This window comes from Pseudorasbora parva, chromosome 21 (assembly GCF_024679245.1).
Source record: "Pseudorasbora parva isolate DD20220531a chromosome 21, ASM2467924v1, whole genome shotgun sequence".
In the NCBI taxonomy this organism is placed as follows: domain Eukaryota; kingdom Metazoa; phylum Chordata; class Actinopteri; order Cypriniformes; family Gobionidae; genus Pseudorasbora; species Pseudorasbora parva.
Genome location: NC_090192.1, coordinates 32016446 through 32036544, shown reverse-complemented (window position 1 = coordinate 32036544; position 20099 = coordinate 32016446). Strand labels below are relative to the sequence as shown.

General features: G+C 36.9%; 1 protein-coding gene across 2 annotated transcripts in view; it reads left to right on the top strand.

Moving 5' to 3' along the window:
* Positions 1-20099, top strand: part of aatkb (apoptosis-associated tyrosine kinase b) — a 63768-nt gene that overhangs the window by 28306 nt on the left and 15363 nt on the right. The window contains exons 2-3 of one of the 2 annotated variants that reach the window (XM_067430435.1): positions 5287-5420; positions 13614-13755. In XM_067430435.1, coding sequence (XP_067286536.1) covers positions 5287-5420; positions 13614-13755 — 276 coding nt within the window. Of the gene's footprint in view, positions 1-5286; positions 5421-10359; positions 10656-13613; positions 13756-20099 lie in introns of those variants that run through there. The other variant, XM_067430436.1, reaches the window with a different exon arrangement.

Sequence of the window (20099 nt, the reverse complement as noted above, 5' to 3'; positions counted from 1 at the left end):
TTCTGTTAGACTATTGTATTGCCCCAAAAAGCATTTGGACACTTGGATCACATTTGCATGATTATTTTTATGGAAATATCAGTCATCAGCAATCTGCAATTAATGCTAAAGCTTTTCACAGAACTTACTTAACTAATAGCTATTTTTGCTATTAATTTGAACCCAGATGATTTTTAGAGGATATGAAGTCACTTCCTATCAAGTTCACACATATTCTTTAGCAAAGCACACTACCTTTCAAATGTACGATTTCTAAGATGTTATTGTAAGAAGTCTCTAATCAGAAATGCAGATGAAATGCAAAACTGTAATATGAGAAGTATTATTACTATTTAAAATTACAGTTTTCTATTTTAATATGTGACCTGTGCAGGAAAAAAAGTTGTGGATGTAAGAAAAACTGATTTTTGAGGTTTTGACAAAAATGTGTTAATAAGCCCTCATTTAACGATACCAATGCTCCAAATAGCAATTATACATCTAAAAGTAATTTTATTTGTTAGTTTTCTGAGAGGAGTAGCTGCCTTTTCCTTGCCCATGAAAATTGCTGTTTTTATCTGCTTTCTTCTTGACGACTGTGCTTCCTCTCAACACAAGTTTAGTATCGTTTTAAAGTGCATCATGTAATGTATTTATGTGATGCAAAGCTGCATATTCAGCATCATTACTCCAGTCTTCAGTGTCACATGATCCTTCAGACACCATTCTGATATACTGAATCTGTTCAATAAATATTTCTGATTATCAATGTAGAAAACAGCTGTGCTGCTTAGTGTTTTTTTTGAAGCCATGATGTATTGTTTTCAGGATTTTTTGATGAATGGAACATTTTAATTATTTTATTTTATTTTAAAAATATAAATCTTTTGTAACATCATGGGCCTTGTTTTAGCGATTTGAGTGTATGGTCTGAAGCACATGGCGCAAGTGCATTTAGGTCGTGTCCGAATACACTTTCAATGACTAAAAAACACAGTACGCCAGACGCATGATCTAAAAGCGTTGTACTAGTCTCTTAATGAGTCACGGGTGTGTTTTGGGGGTAATGTGCAATAAACCAATCAGAGTCTCATCCCCCATTCCCTTTAAAAACCAGATGCGCTTGCACCATGGCAAATTGGCTGTTTATATGTAGGATTTACAAACTGGAAAGACAGAACGCTTCTCCAGAGATTAATCCTTTTATTTTTCATATTTAAAAATGTTTGTGTGCTGCTGCGCGTCCCTGTGTGTAACGAGCAGAGTGTACATGTGTTGTGCACCCGCCTATAAGTGCATATTACTAACGTGTCCATTACTGTTTTTCTCAGTTGCTTTGGTACATTTCTCAGATCAGAATTGATATTCTCAAAATTATCAGTTCAATTCTCACATCATTGTGTCACTTGTGCACATCGAAAAAGCAGTTTCTCGTTTCATTGAACAAGTTGAATATGCTTTGGCACATCCATACAAATGATTATGTACAATTCTCTGATGTTTCCTACATTATCAGTTGCTTATGTCATGTTGATCAAAATGTATTATATAGGGTCTCTGTTGAATAGTCTCACCCCCCACAACATTTAGGCACACGCTTATGGCATAAGTCTTTACATGCAAAATGGTTGAACAAGTTATCATAATATGTCAAGAATATTTATACATTTCCATTTGACGTTCACATTTCTGGTTTAGCTTTTTTTATCTGTGCTATGCTGTGCTGTCTTTTTTTCTTTCTGTATCGCGATGAGAGGTCTGTCAACAAATGACGGTGCAAACAGTAAAAGCGTAAATATGAATCTTGTCCAGTTTCCTGCAATCAAACTCAAACATACACTAAGATGTAACTTACAATTGACAATAATTGTCATCAAAACTTTAGCCATAGTTTCCATCAGAACAGTCCTCCAGAGTAAACTGTTATATTGACAACATGACTAAACAATCTGACTGTCTTATCCGTACACAATGACACAAGGACTTGTCATTCTGATGGCACTGACATGTTCATTGACACAGATATTTACTTTTGAGAGATGAACTAAGGATTTTGAGTAAGAGAGGGGCGTTTGCAGGTTATCCATGGTGTTTTGCTATTTGTACAAATAGCTTTGAGAAATGCACTTACTGTTTTGCAAAGTGTGAGTTTGATTCGAGAAATGTACCAAAGCAACTGAGAAAAACTGTAAATAACACAAAGTCAATTTCAATTTCAGTCACTTCAAAATAGCAACGCGCCAACAATGCACTTGAACACATCTTGTTTTCAGACCAGCATGTCCAAGATGGGCAAACAGATGGTTGTTAGTGCATTTGCTATTTAAACAACGTGGCAGTGGACGTGAAAACGATAACTGTGTTGGTTTGAAACTAGAAAAAAACACTTGCGTTGCGCCGGGTGTTTGATAGGGCCCTATATTTTTGGTCAGTTCACGAGTTCACACTTACATCAAATTAAATAGAGTAAAGTTTATGCGTATTTAGCGTGCTGTCCGGGGGAGGGCTCCGGGCTTGGAATTTGGCCGGAACCCAGAGTACCCCCCGTGATAGAGATACTCTAGAACTGGACTGGAGTATATTATAGATTGTGTTGACATGTAATAAGTGTTTGTTAGAATCAAGTGAGGAGATGGGGTGGTGGAGGGATGCTAAAATGAAAAGAAGGTAAATCTGCTGTATACACACCTCTTATCGTTGATTAGCTTGATATGCTCCACTTGTGTTTAATTAGGTTTAATAATCTGCACGTGCTCCTCACGAAATTTTGTTAAAATTTCAAGGGAATCCTTGCTGAATAAAAGTGATTTTTTTATTGACAAATTTCGACAGGAGCACGTGCAAATTATTAAACCTAATTAAACACAAGTGGAGCACACTCAGATAATTAAACCTAACTCTGGGTTCGGGACAGTATTCCGAGCCCGGAGCCCTCACCCGAACAGCACGCCAAATACGCATAATCTTTACCCTTTTTAATTTGATGTTAGTGTGAACTCGTGAATTGAAAGAATTAGTGGACCCAGAACTGTTATTCAGTATACATTTATGCTGATGTAAATTTAAACGTATGTTACTGTTTTGTTGCTGTAACTCCACTAATAGTACTGTAGTTCAAGTTTAAAACAAATTAATTCAGGGATAAGATAAAAAAGTCAAGTAAAAATAGGTTACAAAGTCTGATTTCAGTTTTGAAGTATATGTGTGCCCATCAGTTAGTAAAATCTGTTCTCATTGTCCTCTCAGTGTCTTCATTAAGACAGGATCAGTAGCATTGATCTCACTGGGAAGAGTATGTGGTTGTATAGGTTTGACAATATATATATTTTTAAACATACTCGCAAATGTAGTGAAACGTAAAAATACATTTTGAGGACATTCAAAGTGGTCCATACTATTTTACATTTTCATGGGTGTGTCATTTTATTCTTCACCCTGTAACAGCAGAGTCACTATATTTTTTCGCTATAACCTTTTCCAATGAAGGATGCTTGAAAGGTTTTTTGCCACTACCCTTCTGTGTTTTATCACTGCATGTGACTTGATTCATGAATACTAATTTTAGCATTCATACTGAGCACTGTTATTTGTCCTTCAAAACAAATATGCTAATGCTTAGAACGAGACTGGGTCGCTTTTAAATTCATTCTTGATTACCTGCTTTACCAAGCACAAAAGATGTAACCCAACTGCTATTCATTAGTACAGGATCTCTATAGTAGTGGTTAAGCCTTATTTCTGGTGTCTCTCTGCTGGTTTGAACTTAATGATTTACGCCTGACTCTGATTGTAATGCAGCTGCAGTGAGTGCTTCAGCACCCAGAAAACCTCCCAGCACCAGAAAGAATGAAATATAGATGAATGATTTTTAGAAGACCTCGCTAATGACACTCTTCATCCATATCTTTATGATCTGCTTTTTTGCCTTGTTTGAGATGATAGACAGACAGACGGACGGACGGACGGACGGACGGACGGACGGACGGACGGACGGACGGACGGACAGATAGATAGATAGATAGATAGATAGATAGATAGATAGATAGATAGATAGATAGATAGATAGATAGATAGATAGATAGATAGATAGATAGATAGATAGATAGATAGATAGATAGATTGATTCATGGATTGAGAGAATATGGATCGTTTTGTAGCCAACTGCAGATTTTACACTCATCCTATCCTTTCCAGTTTCCACGGCAACTACTAAGCTGAATTTGAAGTGAAAATAAGACCCTACCATTCTAATAAATAAATAAAGCTAGCAAATACGGCATCTGACAATAACAATCAGTATTGGTGTTATATTGTTGTGCTAGATGATGAATTAGATTGCATATTCCTTATATGAATTATGAATTAATTATGCTATTTATTACTTTATGTGCTTGCTCTAGCACTTCTTTAATAATATATGCGCCCCTGGCCTGCATATCGCAATATTAGATCAGACAGTTTAAAAAATGAGAGAAAACAGCAGAATGGTATATTACCTTTAAACAGACATCTAATATCCGTCCAAACAAAGTCTAGGCTAAAACAAGGAAAAATGTAGGCTGTCATTGAAAATGTAATAGATGTTTAACCTTCGCCCAAGAATAGACTAGTTATCTATGAACATGTCAAAGAAGTGAAACCAAACACAGTGTAATCACTGCTGACTTCACTTACATGATGGTTAGCAAGGGAAGAGCGAAGGAAGAGCATAAAAATGGACTTAAACACAATCGCAATCCTGAGAATAACCATCAGTAAAATGTCATGTTTGCTTCTCATACTATTTAAACAGATATTACAGATTTAATGTAATCATTAAATGTATAATTTTTGCTGGGAGTTAAAATGCTAAAATGCTGATATTGTGAGCTTACAAAGTTACATTTTGTAACTTTACATTTTGTAAAGTTACAATATTGCCACCCTGTTTAAATTGCCTTATTGTGTGACATGCTACATTCCAAGTACAACTACTTTAATCAGCAATTATATGGTAGTATAATTATTGTGCATGCAGTTTTTATGGCCTTGTATTAATTAAAGGATTATGTGTTTCCTTTAGAAATTAATTTAAATACAAATATACATTTCACAACTATTGAGATTTGATTAAATAGGTGAATGGTGTCTATAAATACAGTGTCTAAAAACTTTGGAAACTTTGCATAATGTTGCAACTATGTGACCGGTAGTCCGAGACCACTGCATCAGAGCCATCGAAAACAAAAATGACTTGTCTCCATACTCCCTTATCCTGTATTGTGATAGCAGTTAGTTAGTTTGTGTAATGTTGTATCTGTCCTGCAGATGGCGCTCCACTGAGTGAGCTGTCCTGGTCGTCCTCTCTGGCTGTGGTGGCTGTGTCTTTCTCTGGACTCTTTACCTTCATCTTCCTCATGCTGGCTTGCCTTTGCTGTAAACGAGGAGACATTGGCTTTAAGGTGAGACCCTCTTTCATTTTAATCTCTTTAAAACAATGGCTCTTGAAATTCCAACATGATTTACTGTACAGTGTCCAATTTTTGAAATAAGCCGACCTAGTAAATGTCAGTCTCAATCAGAATATTTCTAATAAAATACAGTGTCTCAGGACAATGAAATAAGCAACAACAAAAAAAATGATTTTTTATTTTTTATTTTTATTATTTTATTCTTTACAATATATATATATCAACATATTCAAGGTGTATTGTAATAATAAGTTTCTCCACTAAATGTATCTGTTGTTCTAAAGTTAAGGTTTTCATATTTTCCTGGAAAACAAACACTACTATTTAGGAATATGATTTTCTGCAGTGCACCAACAATGATAAAACAATAACATCCTACATTGTACAGTACATGCCCTGGCTTTCTCATGCTACTGTCTATGAATATGTAAAGCATGTGCATTATTAATGTGATGGCAAAGATTTATTACCAAATAAGTATATAAATTTGCATGAAATATTGATTTGAGCTGGAATTATTATGAGAGGAGAAAGAGAACGTAGTGAAAAGTGAGATGTGAAACTAGGAATCAGTTATATCATTTCACCATCATTATAATTATTTTTGATCACAGTCAAGTGTTAACACACTAATGCCACATCTATTCAGATTTAATCACAGTTGTCTCATTGAAAGGTTTTGGCCGTTGGAGATTTTAATCTAACTTGTCAGTCTTTTCAACAATGATATAGCACAAAAACATCTCCCTCTTTTGCGACTTCTTGGCATGTTGCCATCCTGCAGTTATGAATGAAATGGTGAAGTCTGAAAAGCATCATTCATGAATCACATCTGTAGGAATGCTTTGATCAGCTACTTGAAAAGTAGCACAACGCATGCACACATGCATTCTGTTCAGCTTCGTGTCCTCTTGCCCTTTTGAAGACCAAGAGTTTCAGAGAAAAGCAAGTTACGCAGAGCAAACCATTTAGTCCTGTCTCATAAGGTTAAAGGAACCAAGGAAAAGAGAGCACAGGGACACAATCACATCCCTGTAGACGTGTTTTTGTAGTGAGAGGAGGCCTTCAAACGGCATATGGCTATAGATCTCGCATAGAGCGCGCGCTGCATTTTTCAGAAGCAACTTTAAAGTGGGTCAAGGCACAGGAGAAATGAGACTTGTGTAAGTATGTGTGAGAGAAGAGGATTGCTCTTTCATGCTTCTAAGCACATGGTATCCAGTAAAGGCCAAATATTTGTAATTACAATCCCTCAGAGGAACTACAGCTCAGCGTTCAACATCAGCTGCTGAAAATGGTCTCTCTCTCTCTCTCTCTCTCTCTCTCTCTCTCTCTCTCTCTCTCTCTCTCTCTCTCTCTCTCTCTCTCTCTCTCTCTCTCTCTCTCTCTCTCTCTCTCTCTCTCTCTCTCTCTCATCTCTCTCTCTCTCTCTCTCTCTCTAGCAAGAAACAGTCTTCCATCTATTTTTTAACTGTGTGAGATTACAATTATTAATTGCTAAAATGGAAGAGTGGTGTCAAATCCTGGGGGAGGTATTTACACCTGAAATGTTTATTTATGGGCCAAAATACAGCAGAAGTAAAATGAGGAGTCATGTTTTATTAAATTTTTTATTTGGACAAGCTAAGATGGCTATATGGTTATCAAGGAAAAGTCAAATGAATGATACAGGACCAACTGATGTTCTTTTAATATTAAAGGGATTAATAAAATCCCGTATTAAAATAGAATATAGTTATTATAAATTGACAAATAATCTGCAGCTGTTCAATTATAAATGGGGAGTGAATCAGTGTATTTGTGAAGTTGACTCTGAAGAAGTTTTGCAAATGTTTATTTGAGAAATGTATTGGGTGTTAAACAATGCTCAAAAGTGTGTGAATATGTGTGTGTATATGTATATGTATATTTTTTAAACATTATTTAAAAAAATATGTTTAATCTGTTTTTAGTAGTTTTTTTGTAATAAAGAGACCTTAAAAGTCAAAAAGTCTCTCTCTCTCTCTCTCTCTCTCTCTCTCTCTCTCTCTCTCTCTCTCTCTCTCTCTCTCTCTCTCTCTCTCTCTCTCTCTCTCTCTCTCTCTCTCTCTCTCTGTATATTACCTAACACGCTTCCTGTCTCCACTTAATGCTCTTTCATTCTTCTACACAAGTTGGAAGTCTGACAGGCCTAAAGGTAATTGATTCATTCCCCTTTAGCATTCTCGAGGCTTCACACGCACACTTACACAATTTGAGAGCACTGCAAAAAAACACTGTTTGTTTGGTTGAGGTGAGGCTGTAATACAGTGCTTACATATAATGCATTATGTTGGGTGCTGTATATGCAGGGTTATAATGAAAACTCATCAAGTGTTGGCGAATAAATTGGAGTTGCTCATCTGTTGTTGAGTAACTTTATTGGGTACTATAACATTAGATGCTTAAAAAGGATTTCTTTGAATAATAATCAGATTTTTATTGATGTAAGTGACACATAATTCAAAGGTTTTAGACCATGTTAAATGTGGTTATCATTGTTCATTGATGTCAGTCTGTACCTAAGTTTTATTCGGTTTTGTATATTGTATATGATATCAACTTTATTACAGGCTCTAGGCCCAACAACAGACATACAAAAAAAAAAGAAAGAAAAAAAGGCATTTTTTTTGTTATTAATTTAATTGATGGGATTCTGTTATAAAAGCCCGACATTAGCAGGATAGGTGTATTTGTGCACGATGCACCTACACTACCCTTCAAAAGTTTAGGATCAGTAAGATTTTCTAAATGTTTTTGAAAGAAGTAGAAACGGTAATATTAAATAACTGTTTTCTCTTATGTATTTCAATATATTTTAAAGGGGTCCTTGATTATCATTTTACTTTTTTAACTTTATTTCGTTGTGCTGTTTGAGCATAACCAGCATCTGCAAAGTTACGACTCTTAAATTTCAATGCAAAATGAGATATTTTCTTTTACAGAAATCACAACAAATGGCTGGTAGGGACTACAACAAGCTTCTCCCCGGGTTGGTGACATCACAAACCCTAAAATTTACATAAAGTCTGCCCCAGGCAACAAAGTGGGTGAGGCTATAGTCTTTTCACATGTATTGTAATACAGATGCAATAGCATGTCATAAAATCAAGATGACAACATATCTTATAACAGTTCCCACACAAGAGTTTATAGATTATTATGACAGAATATGCTAATCGATGGCTTGAAGATAGTATCTCCAGATCAGCTACATAAATTCATCGACTAACCATTCAGAAACGTCCGGTTGCATTCTACACGTTGTCACTTCTTTGTGAGTCTTTCCATCATTGTCTGACTCCAGTTTGAAGCCCCCTTCTCTTTTTGAATGGGGGCAGGGAGCAGCAACTCATTTGCATTTAAAGGGATACATGTTTTTGCTCACCCTCAAAAAGTGACAATTTTAAAATGCTACAAAAAATTATCTTTGGGGTATTTTGAACTACAACTTCACACACACACTTTGGGGACATCAGAGATTTACTCTGCATCTTATAAAAAAGGGGCATAATTGGATAATAGGATTACATAATAAATGTAATTAATTCCTGTGATGGTTTTTTGCCCCCCAGGATTCTTTGACTTCAAAACAACAGCTTTTACTTGAGATAGAACTCGTCTGTAATATTATAAATGTCTTTACTGTCACTTTTGATCAATTGAATGTGTCCTTCCTTTATAAAAGTATTAATTACTAACCTCAAACTTTCGAACGGTTATGTACTCAGGTCAAAAAGACAGTTTGGTAAAACAGTAGGTAGATATGCAATATCTAACCTTTGCAAATGGATGCACATGCATATAAAACATGTTTTGAATATTTCCCTGGCTTTACAGTTTTTCTCAGTCGTTTTGGTACATTTCTCGAATCAAACTCACAGTTTGCAAAACAGTAAGTGCATTTCTCAAAACTATTTGTACAAATAGCAAAACACCATGGATAACCTGCAAAAGCCACTCTCTTACTCAAAAGCCTTAGTTCATCTCTCAAAAGTAAATATCTGTGTCAATGAACATGTCAGTGCCATCAGAATGACAAGTCCTTGTGTCATTGTGTACGGATAAGACAGTCAGATTGTTTAGTCATGTTGTCAATATAACAGTTTACTCTGGAGGGATGTTCTGATGGAAACTATGGCTAAAGTTTTGATGACAATTATTGTCAATTGTAAGTTACATCTTAGTGTATGCGTGAGTTTGATTGCAGGAAACTGGACAAGATTCACATTTACGATTTTACTGTTTGCACTGTCATTTGTTGACAGACCTCTCATTGCGATACAGAAAGAAAAAAAGACAGCAAAGCATAGCACAGAGAAAAAAAGCTAAACCAGAAATGTGAACGTCAAATATTCTTGACATATTATGATAACTTGTTCAACCATTTTGCATGTAAAGACTTATGCCATAAGCGTGTGCCTAAATGTTGTGGGGGGTGAGACTATTCAACAGAGACCCTATATAATACATTTTGATCAACATGACATAAGCAACTGATAATGTAGGAAACATCAGAGAATTGTACATAATCATTTGTATGGATGTGCCAAAGCATATGCAACTTGTTCAAAGAAACGAGAAACTGCTTTTTCGATGTGCACTAGTGACACAATGATGTGAGAATTGAACAGGTAATTTTGAGAATATCAATTCTGATCTAAGAAATGTACCAAAGCGACTGAGAAAAACTATAATATCTGCTTGTACGTGAATGCTGATCGCGCCGATGGCTGGAGCAAGGGCCTGTCATGCACATGTGAGAAAGAATGAGCGCGAGGAAGGAAAAGGATGAAGAGAAAAAGGGGTGATGTCATAAGCACAGAATGTGAAAGCCTGTCCCTGTTAGTTTTTTTACAGCCTCACATTTTTGTGGAAGCGTCTCCACTATTATTAATCTCTGGTCGTCCACACTCTCAGGGGAAGAACACAGGAACTGCCCATCCCTCCATTCGCTCACTCTCTCAAGTAGAGGATCTATTTGCTTTTTATTTGTATGTTTTCTGGAGAGTTATCATGATGTGTTCTCGAGACCTGGACTCTTCAGGCGCGCAGCAGCATGGGCTGGTTCCTAATGTTCTGTCCAGTGAGGGATCCGTCTGGGATCAGGTGGACATCTCTCAGGTGCTCTGGGAAGAGCCCAGCGGTGCAGGGAAGAGTTAAAGATTCAGCACAACCTGTTAGACCTAACACGTGCATTAAGGGCAGGTAAGATGGGAAATTGCTGAAATATTTGCACTTACAGAATAGGGCTTTCTTCAGAAAGCTGTTTTAATTACAGTATTTCTATAAAATATTTATTAAAATTAAAAGTTTAGTCCAGTAGATAAGGCTGAGTGATCTAAAACTATAGAAATCTGACATTGTTTTATGTACCATTATAGGAAAAAAGCATTGCTCACTGATGTCGATGCACATAGAATGCAATATATAGTGCAGACTGGGGCTAGTTGTCACATGGGCTTTGAGTCGAAAATCCAATTACAAAATATGCTGGTTTTCTCTTCAAGCAGTTTTGTTGATTTCAAATATCTTAAATGGATAATAATAATATAAATCAGGATCAAGGATCTTTAATCATTTATTGTCCAATAAAAAAAATGTTTTTATTGCTGGATGTTAACACATTTTATACATTTTTTAAAATAAGAATTACTGTTGACTAACCGAAACGGTTACCTTTTGTTATGTTTCATAATTTTTGGCTGTTTAAATGTAACTGGAAAGCCTTTAATTGACTATTTAATGACAGGTTCTCATTGTGACAATTTACCCCATATTGTGTGACAAAATATTCACACTTTTTTTAAGAGAGAGAGAAATGTTTTTACTCAGATGTTCATATAATTTCCATTTTAATGCCATAGCATTGTTTCTGGAAAAATGTTTTAGATTGTCCTAATGAAATAATCCCTAAATACAAAACACATTATTTGATATTCATGGAATTGACATGTACTTGCTTAAATCAGATATTTCTTCTACAGACAGAAGATGATTCTGATTATTAGCCTGATGTGATAAAAAATGATGCGATTCAGCTGGCAGGAATGTTTATCCTGCGACTTGAGCTTAGAAATGTGGTTTCATGCGGCAAATTATTGCAGGCCTTTAGTTAGAATCACAGCGTGCCCTATTGGGAATCTCAAACACTGTCTGTATGAAGACAGTGTTCAGTAGCTCTGCTGTGTGCTGGGCAGATCAGGAGCCGGGTCATATGGCAGCCGTGTGGGGCGTGTGAAGATGTGGACAATGAGGCCCCTTGGGGAACTCCAATGTTGGTGCGTATATGTCTGTTAGCTTGTACTTTTAAGTGTGTGCGACCTCTCTAGGTCACTGTTTTCCATTTCTTCGACCCCGTATCTCTTCACTGGCGTTCACAGAAAATCTCCTTGCATCTGGAGGAGCATTTCCGATTTCCAGATCCTGCCAAGTCTTCTTCTCTCCTCTGTCTCATCTCTCTTTGTAGTTTCACCACATCCATAAAGAGATGAAAAGCACATTGGAACACAACTTACAAGTTTGAAGCTCTTCAGATTAAACGGATGGCTCATTTGATCTGATTATAGTGACATGCTCTTTAATGGACTGTTTAATAAATTGTAATTTGTTTCAGTAAGCATCAACTAGTCTATATTAATTTCATCAAAATAATCAGGTTAAATGCTCCTGAATTTAAGCATCCAGCGATGTTCCTTCTCAATTTAAAATATCGTACATCAAGTCTTAAAGGTATAGTTCACATTTTAATAAAATTTTGATATGTTTTAGCTTACCTCATGGGCATCCGAGATGTAGGAGTTTTTGTTTCCTCTGTAGTTTAATTTTGATCCTTTTAGGTCAAACCGTTCTTGTCTGTGCCTCACATAATGCAGGTCTATGGTCACCACCTCAAAGAGCATACACAGAGAAGTCCAAAATAAACAATCTCCCATCGTAACTACACATTGATGGCCTAAGACACGAAACAAGCGGTTTGTGTGAGAAAACGAACAGTATTTATATAATTTTTACCTCTTGTACACCACAGGAAACACGCACGCGCGCCCTCGGATCAGTCGGACGTAGTGGTGTACAAGAGGTAAAAACGATATAAATACTGTTCGCTTTCTCACACAAACCGCTCGTTTCGTGTCTTAGGCCATCAGTGTGTACTTACGATGGGGGATTGTTTAATTTGGACTTCTCTGTGTATGCTCTTTGAGGTGGTGACCATAGACCTGCCTTATGTGAGGCACAGACAAGAACGGTTTGACCTAAAAGGATCAAAATTGAAACTACTGGGGAAACAAATACTCCTACATCTCGGATGCCCATGAGGTAAATTTAATTTCAAAGTGAACTATCCCTTTAAAATACACACACACACACGTTTGTTTTTGTGACATATGGGGACATTCCATAGGCGTAATGGTTTTATACTGTACAAACCGTATTCTCTGTCCCCTTACACTGCCCCTGCCCCTTAACCTACCCATCACAGGAAACATTTTGCATTTTTACTTTCTCAAATAAAACTGTATGATTTATAATCATTTTGAAAAGTGGGGACATGGCCAATGTCCTCATATTTCACCCTCTCCTTGTAATACCTATGTCATACCCATGTCATTATACACATTTGTTTCCTCATATGTCACAAAAACATGCCCACACACACATAAATGCATTTAGTGTTTTAATTTTTTTATGGGGACATTTCATAGATAATATGATTTTTATACTTTACAAACTGTATATTCTAACCCTTGCTACCCCAAATGTACCCATCACAGAAAACGTTCTGCATTTTTCATTGTCATAATTCTGTATGATTCATAAGCTGTTTTCCTCACAGGGACCAAACATGTGCCCACAAAGACAAGGATTTCGGATATTGCCATCTTTGTATCCCCATAACGCAGGTTTTTCCAGGAGGGTGCTTGAAATCGTCCCACAAAGCAGGAACTGAGCTGAGCAACATAAGTTGACTATTGGGAAAAAACCAAAACTCATTTTGGACGGGGGGAATGTGAAAATCTCAGTGGGTCTAAAAACTGGGTTTTCCTTTTTGACTTTGGGGCTACAAAATAACTTGAACATTTCTTTATGACATTCAACCACCCAAGAGTTATGCTGCCATGCTACCGTAACCTCTGACCTCCGTGTTTTTTATTGCTTCCGTAGGAGTTTGAGAATGCAGAGGGAGAGGAATACCCAGCGGATATGTCCACGCCGCCATCGCCTACATCTCACACCGGTCCCGACGTCTACATCCTGCCTCTCACCGAGGTCTCGCTGCCCGTCGCCAAGCAACCTGGCCGATCAGGTGGGTCGTTGTCATACCGCATCGAAACAAGCTTTCGATATGAGCAGGACCAGATGTAAAAGCACTTAAGAAAGCCCAAAGCTGATTGGGCTTGTTGAGGAATTCCTCCCAGTCCTGAATCCGCTCTGACCCCACTTATGCAACTCCCATACGGGTTTCACATTCTCTGGACTGAGTTTTTTTTTTTTTTTTTTTTTCGTTCCAGAGAATATTTGTTAATGTGTTCGGTTTTACTTCCAACCCACAAGTTCTCTAGTGTAAAATCTAGAAGAGACCAACGCCCTGGTGCTGCCTCCACTCTTCCCTTCTGGGATGGAAAATGTCCCACAACCCTGCCTTACTCTGGACCTTCAGAACACAGGCCAGCTGTTCCTTGCTGATGGCCATGGTTGTGCAATATTTTAAATTAAACAATTAACCTTACAATTTACGAGTGTACATTGAAATTGAATATTCCACACCCGATAGGAAGCTGAATCTGAATTTGAATGCCAATGACAATTAGGAAATTTCTTTTAAGAAATATATAAAAGAAACACAAAAATGTTCATTAAACTTCTTTTTAGAACTTTCGCTGCAAAAAAAAACTTTTTTTCTAAGAGTGTAGGAAACATTACAAAAAATATCAGCAATACTGCTTAAAAGCTTGGGGTTAGTAATATTTTATGTTTTTGAAAGAACCCTCACTTTGAAAACTGTTCACCAAGGCTATACAAAAATACAAAAAATACCTGTAATATTATTACCTGTTTTAAAGACCACTTGTGGTTTAAATCAAGTTTTGAATGTGTCTTATGTCTATTTGATGTTTTTAATATGTTTTAAATGTGCACTAGGTAAAAATAAATACAGTAAAATGTCCAAAAGCCACCAGGCCAGTATTATATATTTTGTTCAGTTGAGTTCTTACAATATCCCAAATGTTTCCAACTATTTGTAAATTATCAGAAAGTTGCTATTTTAACCAATGAACCGGGACATCTGAGAGAGTCGCCTGCGAAATGGCACTGGTGACTGTGGCATAATAAAAGTCCCACTGCTCGTGAGGCGTGTGTTGGTCATCTCATTAACTCCACAACACTCTGTCCTGCTCTGCTTCATACTACAGTAAGATTAATAACCGCATCCATCAACATGATTTCTGCCATTATTTTCAACCGGCTGTGAGGTGAAGACCACATCCCAAGATTCGGCCCTCAAACTTGGCATCCTCAAATTACGCCTTTGTTTTGAATAGGCGCCCTCTAGCGGAAGGAAAAGTTACAAAGTGCACTTTTAAGACAAACAATGTACAAATTCATGTTTAAATTTGCTGAGTATTGCTGAGTATTTTCTCCTTAAAGCTGCAGTTTGAAATCAACAGTGTTTCTTAAATCACAAACTACCTCGTAACCAATCACATCAACATTTGGCTGGGGCGTTAGCATATCATTAACTATGTCTGAAGCAGTGGAGTCTCGAGAGAAGCCAGGCTATCCCTTTTAGCAATATAGCGGGTGAATTATGTGCATGATGTCTGTCATGATGAACTATATGTCTTTTTTCCACTGACGTTCTATGATGTTCAAAGCGTTTCTAAGGATGCTGATTGTTAGAAGGCAGACTGAGATGCAGAACGGGAACATGGTTTGTGTACCATTAGCAACACATTATTAGCAGTTTGATAACGTAGTCAAGTGAAAGACTAATCATATTAATTAGGTTATGTACAATGCTATAGAGAGCGATTGACTTGTCTACGAGCCTGTATAATTCACTCTTCCACTTTTGAATCAGTTTCTTTTTCAAACATATATGGCTGAATGAAACCAGTATTTCCACTTGCCACTGTGCAGCGTTTACTGCAGTTAAGATGACCAAATGGATCTCACATCAGAGTGAATGGAGGTGGGGATAATTTGCATTTTCATGGATCTCCTTATATTAAATGAAGCAAGTGTGTAGAGTTGCATACTCGCATACTATATTAAAGCCCTAATCAGATGGGATTAGTTTAACATGGGGAGGTGGGGGTAAAGTAATTTTACCTCAGGATGTCTGTAATATTAATGGCCAATTCGCAGAGGATAAGACATCTCAGTAAAACTAGCAGAAGTGGGAGGAGTAACTCGCTTTAACACACATGCGCCAGTCTGAACTCCTATATATATGTTTTATAAAACACATGGGTCCAGTCTAACGATTCTAATTGGATTGTGTTGGTAAGTGCTTTTGATCTTCTTTTTGCTTTAAATGATATGCGGAAAATACTGGAGGTTTGTCACAGAGTTGTCCCACCACCTACAACGCAACCAAATGATTCAAGCGCCTCCATGCTCGCGTTTTTTTTTTACTTTTAAACAGGAAATTACAAAATTGTACCATGAGTTTTTACAGCGGGTCTATTCAAACAGGATTATTATTACCCAAGGTCGTTTTTCCAGACCTTTTTACAGAAGGTAAAAGTCACTGTAATCTTGTGAAATGATTACCGAGATGGCACATTCGGACGGGACTAAAATCACAGAGAACCATGGTAATAATAACTTAACCCTCATCTCCTAAACTGATCCCGTCCGAATAGGGCTTTAGGCATGAATACATTTTTATGGGGAAAAAAAAAACATTTAAATATGCCATTTTGGCAAACAAAGATGAGTTTTAAGGGATATCATTACTGACCACAGGGGGGCTTTAAAATATTTTATGTAATTTATTTTGATTTTCTGTCTGTCTGTCTCTTTTTAAACTTGCTTTTATATTTAAAAATTGTATTTATATGAATCTTTAATCTTTGCATTTACATTTATTTTAATTCGGCTTTCTAACAATAAAAGTCAAATTACATTTTTCCACCTCAATTCAAATTCAGTTCAAATTTACAAACGTACAATTGGAATTTAAAAGGCATTTAAAAGTGCAGAATGCACAACCACGAAGAATAATCTGAGCTTTGGTTCGCATATGGCCTTCAACCATTTTCTTTCTTTTGTCTGTCTCTCTGGACTGAAATCTATGGATTAACCCGAAACCACAAGGCTGGCCAGAGCAAATGCGTTAAAGAGAAACAGGCTGGAGGCAGAATTAATACAGTTTTTTTATTTGCTTGCGCTTCACTGGTGTAAATTCTCAGTATTAATCTTCCTTTTGTGTTTTTTCTGTAAACACATCCTTAAAGATTAAGAGTTGTTTACATAGAATATCTATAGTTAATTAGGTTTATTTTTCTTAGCCAGGCACGAGTAAATTGTGAAATCAAAATCCAAACAATTCTTCACTCCAGCATTTTTTGTCTCTCTTATTCAGTCTTGACCAGAACAAACATCTGCCTGTTGCATAATGCCGCCTCAGCCAGCCTACATAAATGTGCCTTGGAATCTGAGGAATCCAAGAGACGATGTGTACATTCCGATCCATCTGTCTCCCTCTTTCCCATAACAACAGCTCAATTTATTATAGTCTGACAGTGATGCTAACGGCTAATGTGGTGCGATTAGTAAAGGTCAGAGGTTAAGAGGATGTGGTTATTCAGATCTAGCTCACAGAACTCTCACACAACCCTTACGCAATAAGTGAATAATAGATGCAGTTTTTTGCCACCTGACAGATAAAATGCTAAAGATCCCACTCGGGTTTCTTATGGCGTAGTCTACGGGGCCCATCTGTAAGAATGTGTTTCAGGCGTGGCTGGGATGATGTCACTCCTTAAGGATGAGCATGAGTTAAGATACAAACCTCCTGCCAGGAAGCGCAGGTGTCAGTCACTGTGACACAGATAGCATCTGTCTGTAATCAGACGTGTCGTTTTCTCTCTTGGGAAGACAGTTAGAAAAATGAAGAAGCTAAGTGTAGTGTTTATCATCTGATTTGAGAGGTTTCAGCCGAACAGATCATGTATTGCACTCTGGTGTGCAGTATCCACCCCAACACAGCTGTGCTCATAAACACACCTCTGAGCAAACAGATAGTTTAAAAACTACATCATTTCGTATATAGCATGAGCACACACCCTTTTATCACGCTCACTTCATTAAACTACATCACAAAAATATAATTCAAACTGATTTGCATTTCTGGGAAACTAGACTAGAGGGACAAATTAAAGCAAGACGTGCACAGCAGCAGTAAACACATTTCATTGTGTTTGATAATGTATGATAATTCTATTTGGATGGAGTGGAATGATTTCTCACCATTATTTTCCCAACAAATGCATTCCCAGCAGCCATCTGGCCAGCATGTCACTTTTACTGACCAACGCTGTGGTTATGAGCAAGCCAAGTAGTCATTCTTGTATATTTAAATTCACATTGAGCAAGTCCTGATACGTGATGTGATTTTTTTGACACCTTGTTGTCATACTGTTGGCAGACATCAGTGTTTTTCTGTTCAGCTCTGTTTTGTTCATATTTGGCCTTTTTGACTGAGTGAACAACTTCATTCCCTACATTGATTCACCCGTTTATACCATAGACCGTAAAAAAAATATGGACGACTCGACATCATCCGTTTCCACTTGGCTGATGGAAGCTTTCAGACGGCCTGCACGGCGCTGACATCTTAGGACTGAGTCTGCGCAGTAGAGATTTTGGGACCGGAGTTGCGATATCAAAAGCCCGCTCACACTCTCACAGATGCGGAACAATTAATTATGTTGGTGTGAAATAAACTGTTATGGAAATGTAGAAATTAAAGCTTAAGCTCCAATCTGCTCCCAAAAATTATGAAAAAAGTCCATTAGTGCCTCAGTAACAACTTCACTCAGAGAAGACGTCGATCTCAGCTGTCAATCATGACGTCACACAACCGTTTTAATAGCATCAAATAACTAACTAAAAGTAAACTTATTTTAAAAAAAAAACACTTGAAATGAAATCATTGTGATGATAACTGCCTTCAATGGCATAAAGTAACTTTGGGTAAACAATATTTGAAGTGGAATATGATTGTTTAGTTTGTCTCGCGTCTATTAGTAAACACAGAGGTGCGGCTATACTGGGACCGGTCACCGGGGGGCGATCGAGGCGCAAAAGCTTCAGTTTCTGAGAGGGATGCTGCAGGCTTGGTTTATACCCACAATGCACTCTGTTTACACTCGCTGAAGCGCTATCCCAAAATCCAACGCTTAAAGAGAGAGACATTCTTTTTCCTAACACAAATGAAGATATTTTTGTTTAAATTCGATGGCTCAGAAAGGCCTCCATTGCCAGCAATGACATTTCCTCTCTCAAGACCAATAAAAGGTACTAAAGACGTTGTTAAAAAGCCCATCTCACTACAGTGGTTCTACAATAATTTTATGAAGCAAAAATAAATACATAAATAACGACTTATATAGTGAAGCTTCAGAGCATCATGAATCAGCGTATCGAACCACTGATTTCATAGTGTTTTGAAATCGGCCATCACTACACTGTAAAAAATTATTTAGAAAAAAAGTTACCTGGTTGCCTTAAAAATTTGAGTTCATTGAAATTAAAATTTTGAGTTCATACAATGAACATTTTTTGAGATTCGACAACCTTTATTAAAATATTATTAAAAGATTTTGTAAGGATATTGGGTAATTGTGTGTGTTTTATTTGTGATGACGCAGTGAAACAAATGTTTCATGATTTATCAAAATTTTTATGTGGTTCAGATACAATAATATTTTGAGTTTCTATTTATTAAACAAATTTCCTTCATTGTATCAACTCAAATTTTTAATTTCAATAAACTGAAAATTTTAAGGCAACCAAGTTGCTTATTTTTTACTTAGTTAAACCAACAAAAACTAGCCTGACAAGCCAGACCCACATCAAGATGTTTGGTCTGGAAACTCACCATAGACAGGGCTCAATCCGAGGGGCAGGATAAACGGTTGTCTTTCAAAGTCCCTCTGCACGTGATAGGATAGCGCTACAACCAACCAGAGCAACGAAGGTGAAACAGCTTGTTGATAGATTAAACATTCACCGTATCCGGTCGGCTAAACTCCGAACACATCTTCCCTTTTTAAGAATGACTTCAGTGCCGTTCTTTGTTCTTTTCTCAGAGAAAAGCTTAACTCCAAGTCTTCCAGAATCGCAGTCAAAGCTGATTCGAAAGACATTTACATTTACATTTAATCATTTAGCAGACGCTTTTATCCTAAGCGACTTACAAAAAAGGGTAGAGCAATAGAAGCAACGAAACAAACAAGGCCAACAACCTGTAAGAGCTGTAAGAAATCTCAATTAATTAGCACAGTACACAACTTTTTTTTTTTTTTTTTTTTTTTTTTTTTTATAGCCAGCTACAACAAATACTCACGTACGGAAAATACAGAACACTGGATTTTGGTAGCTATGATAACAACCCATTAGGAATAAGGCTGATGCCCC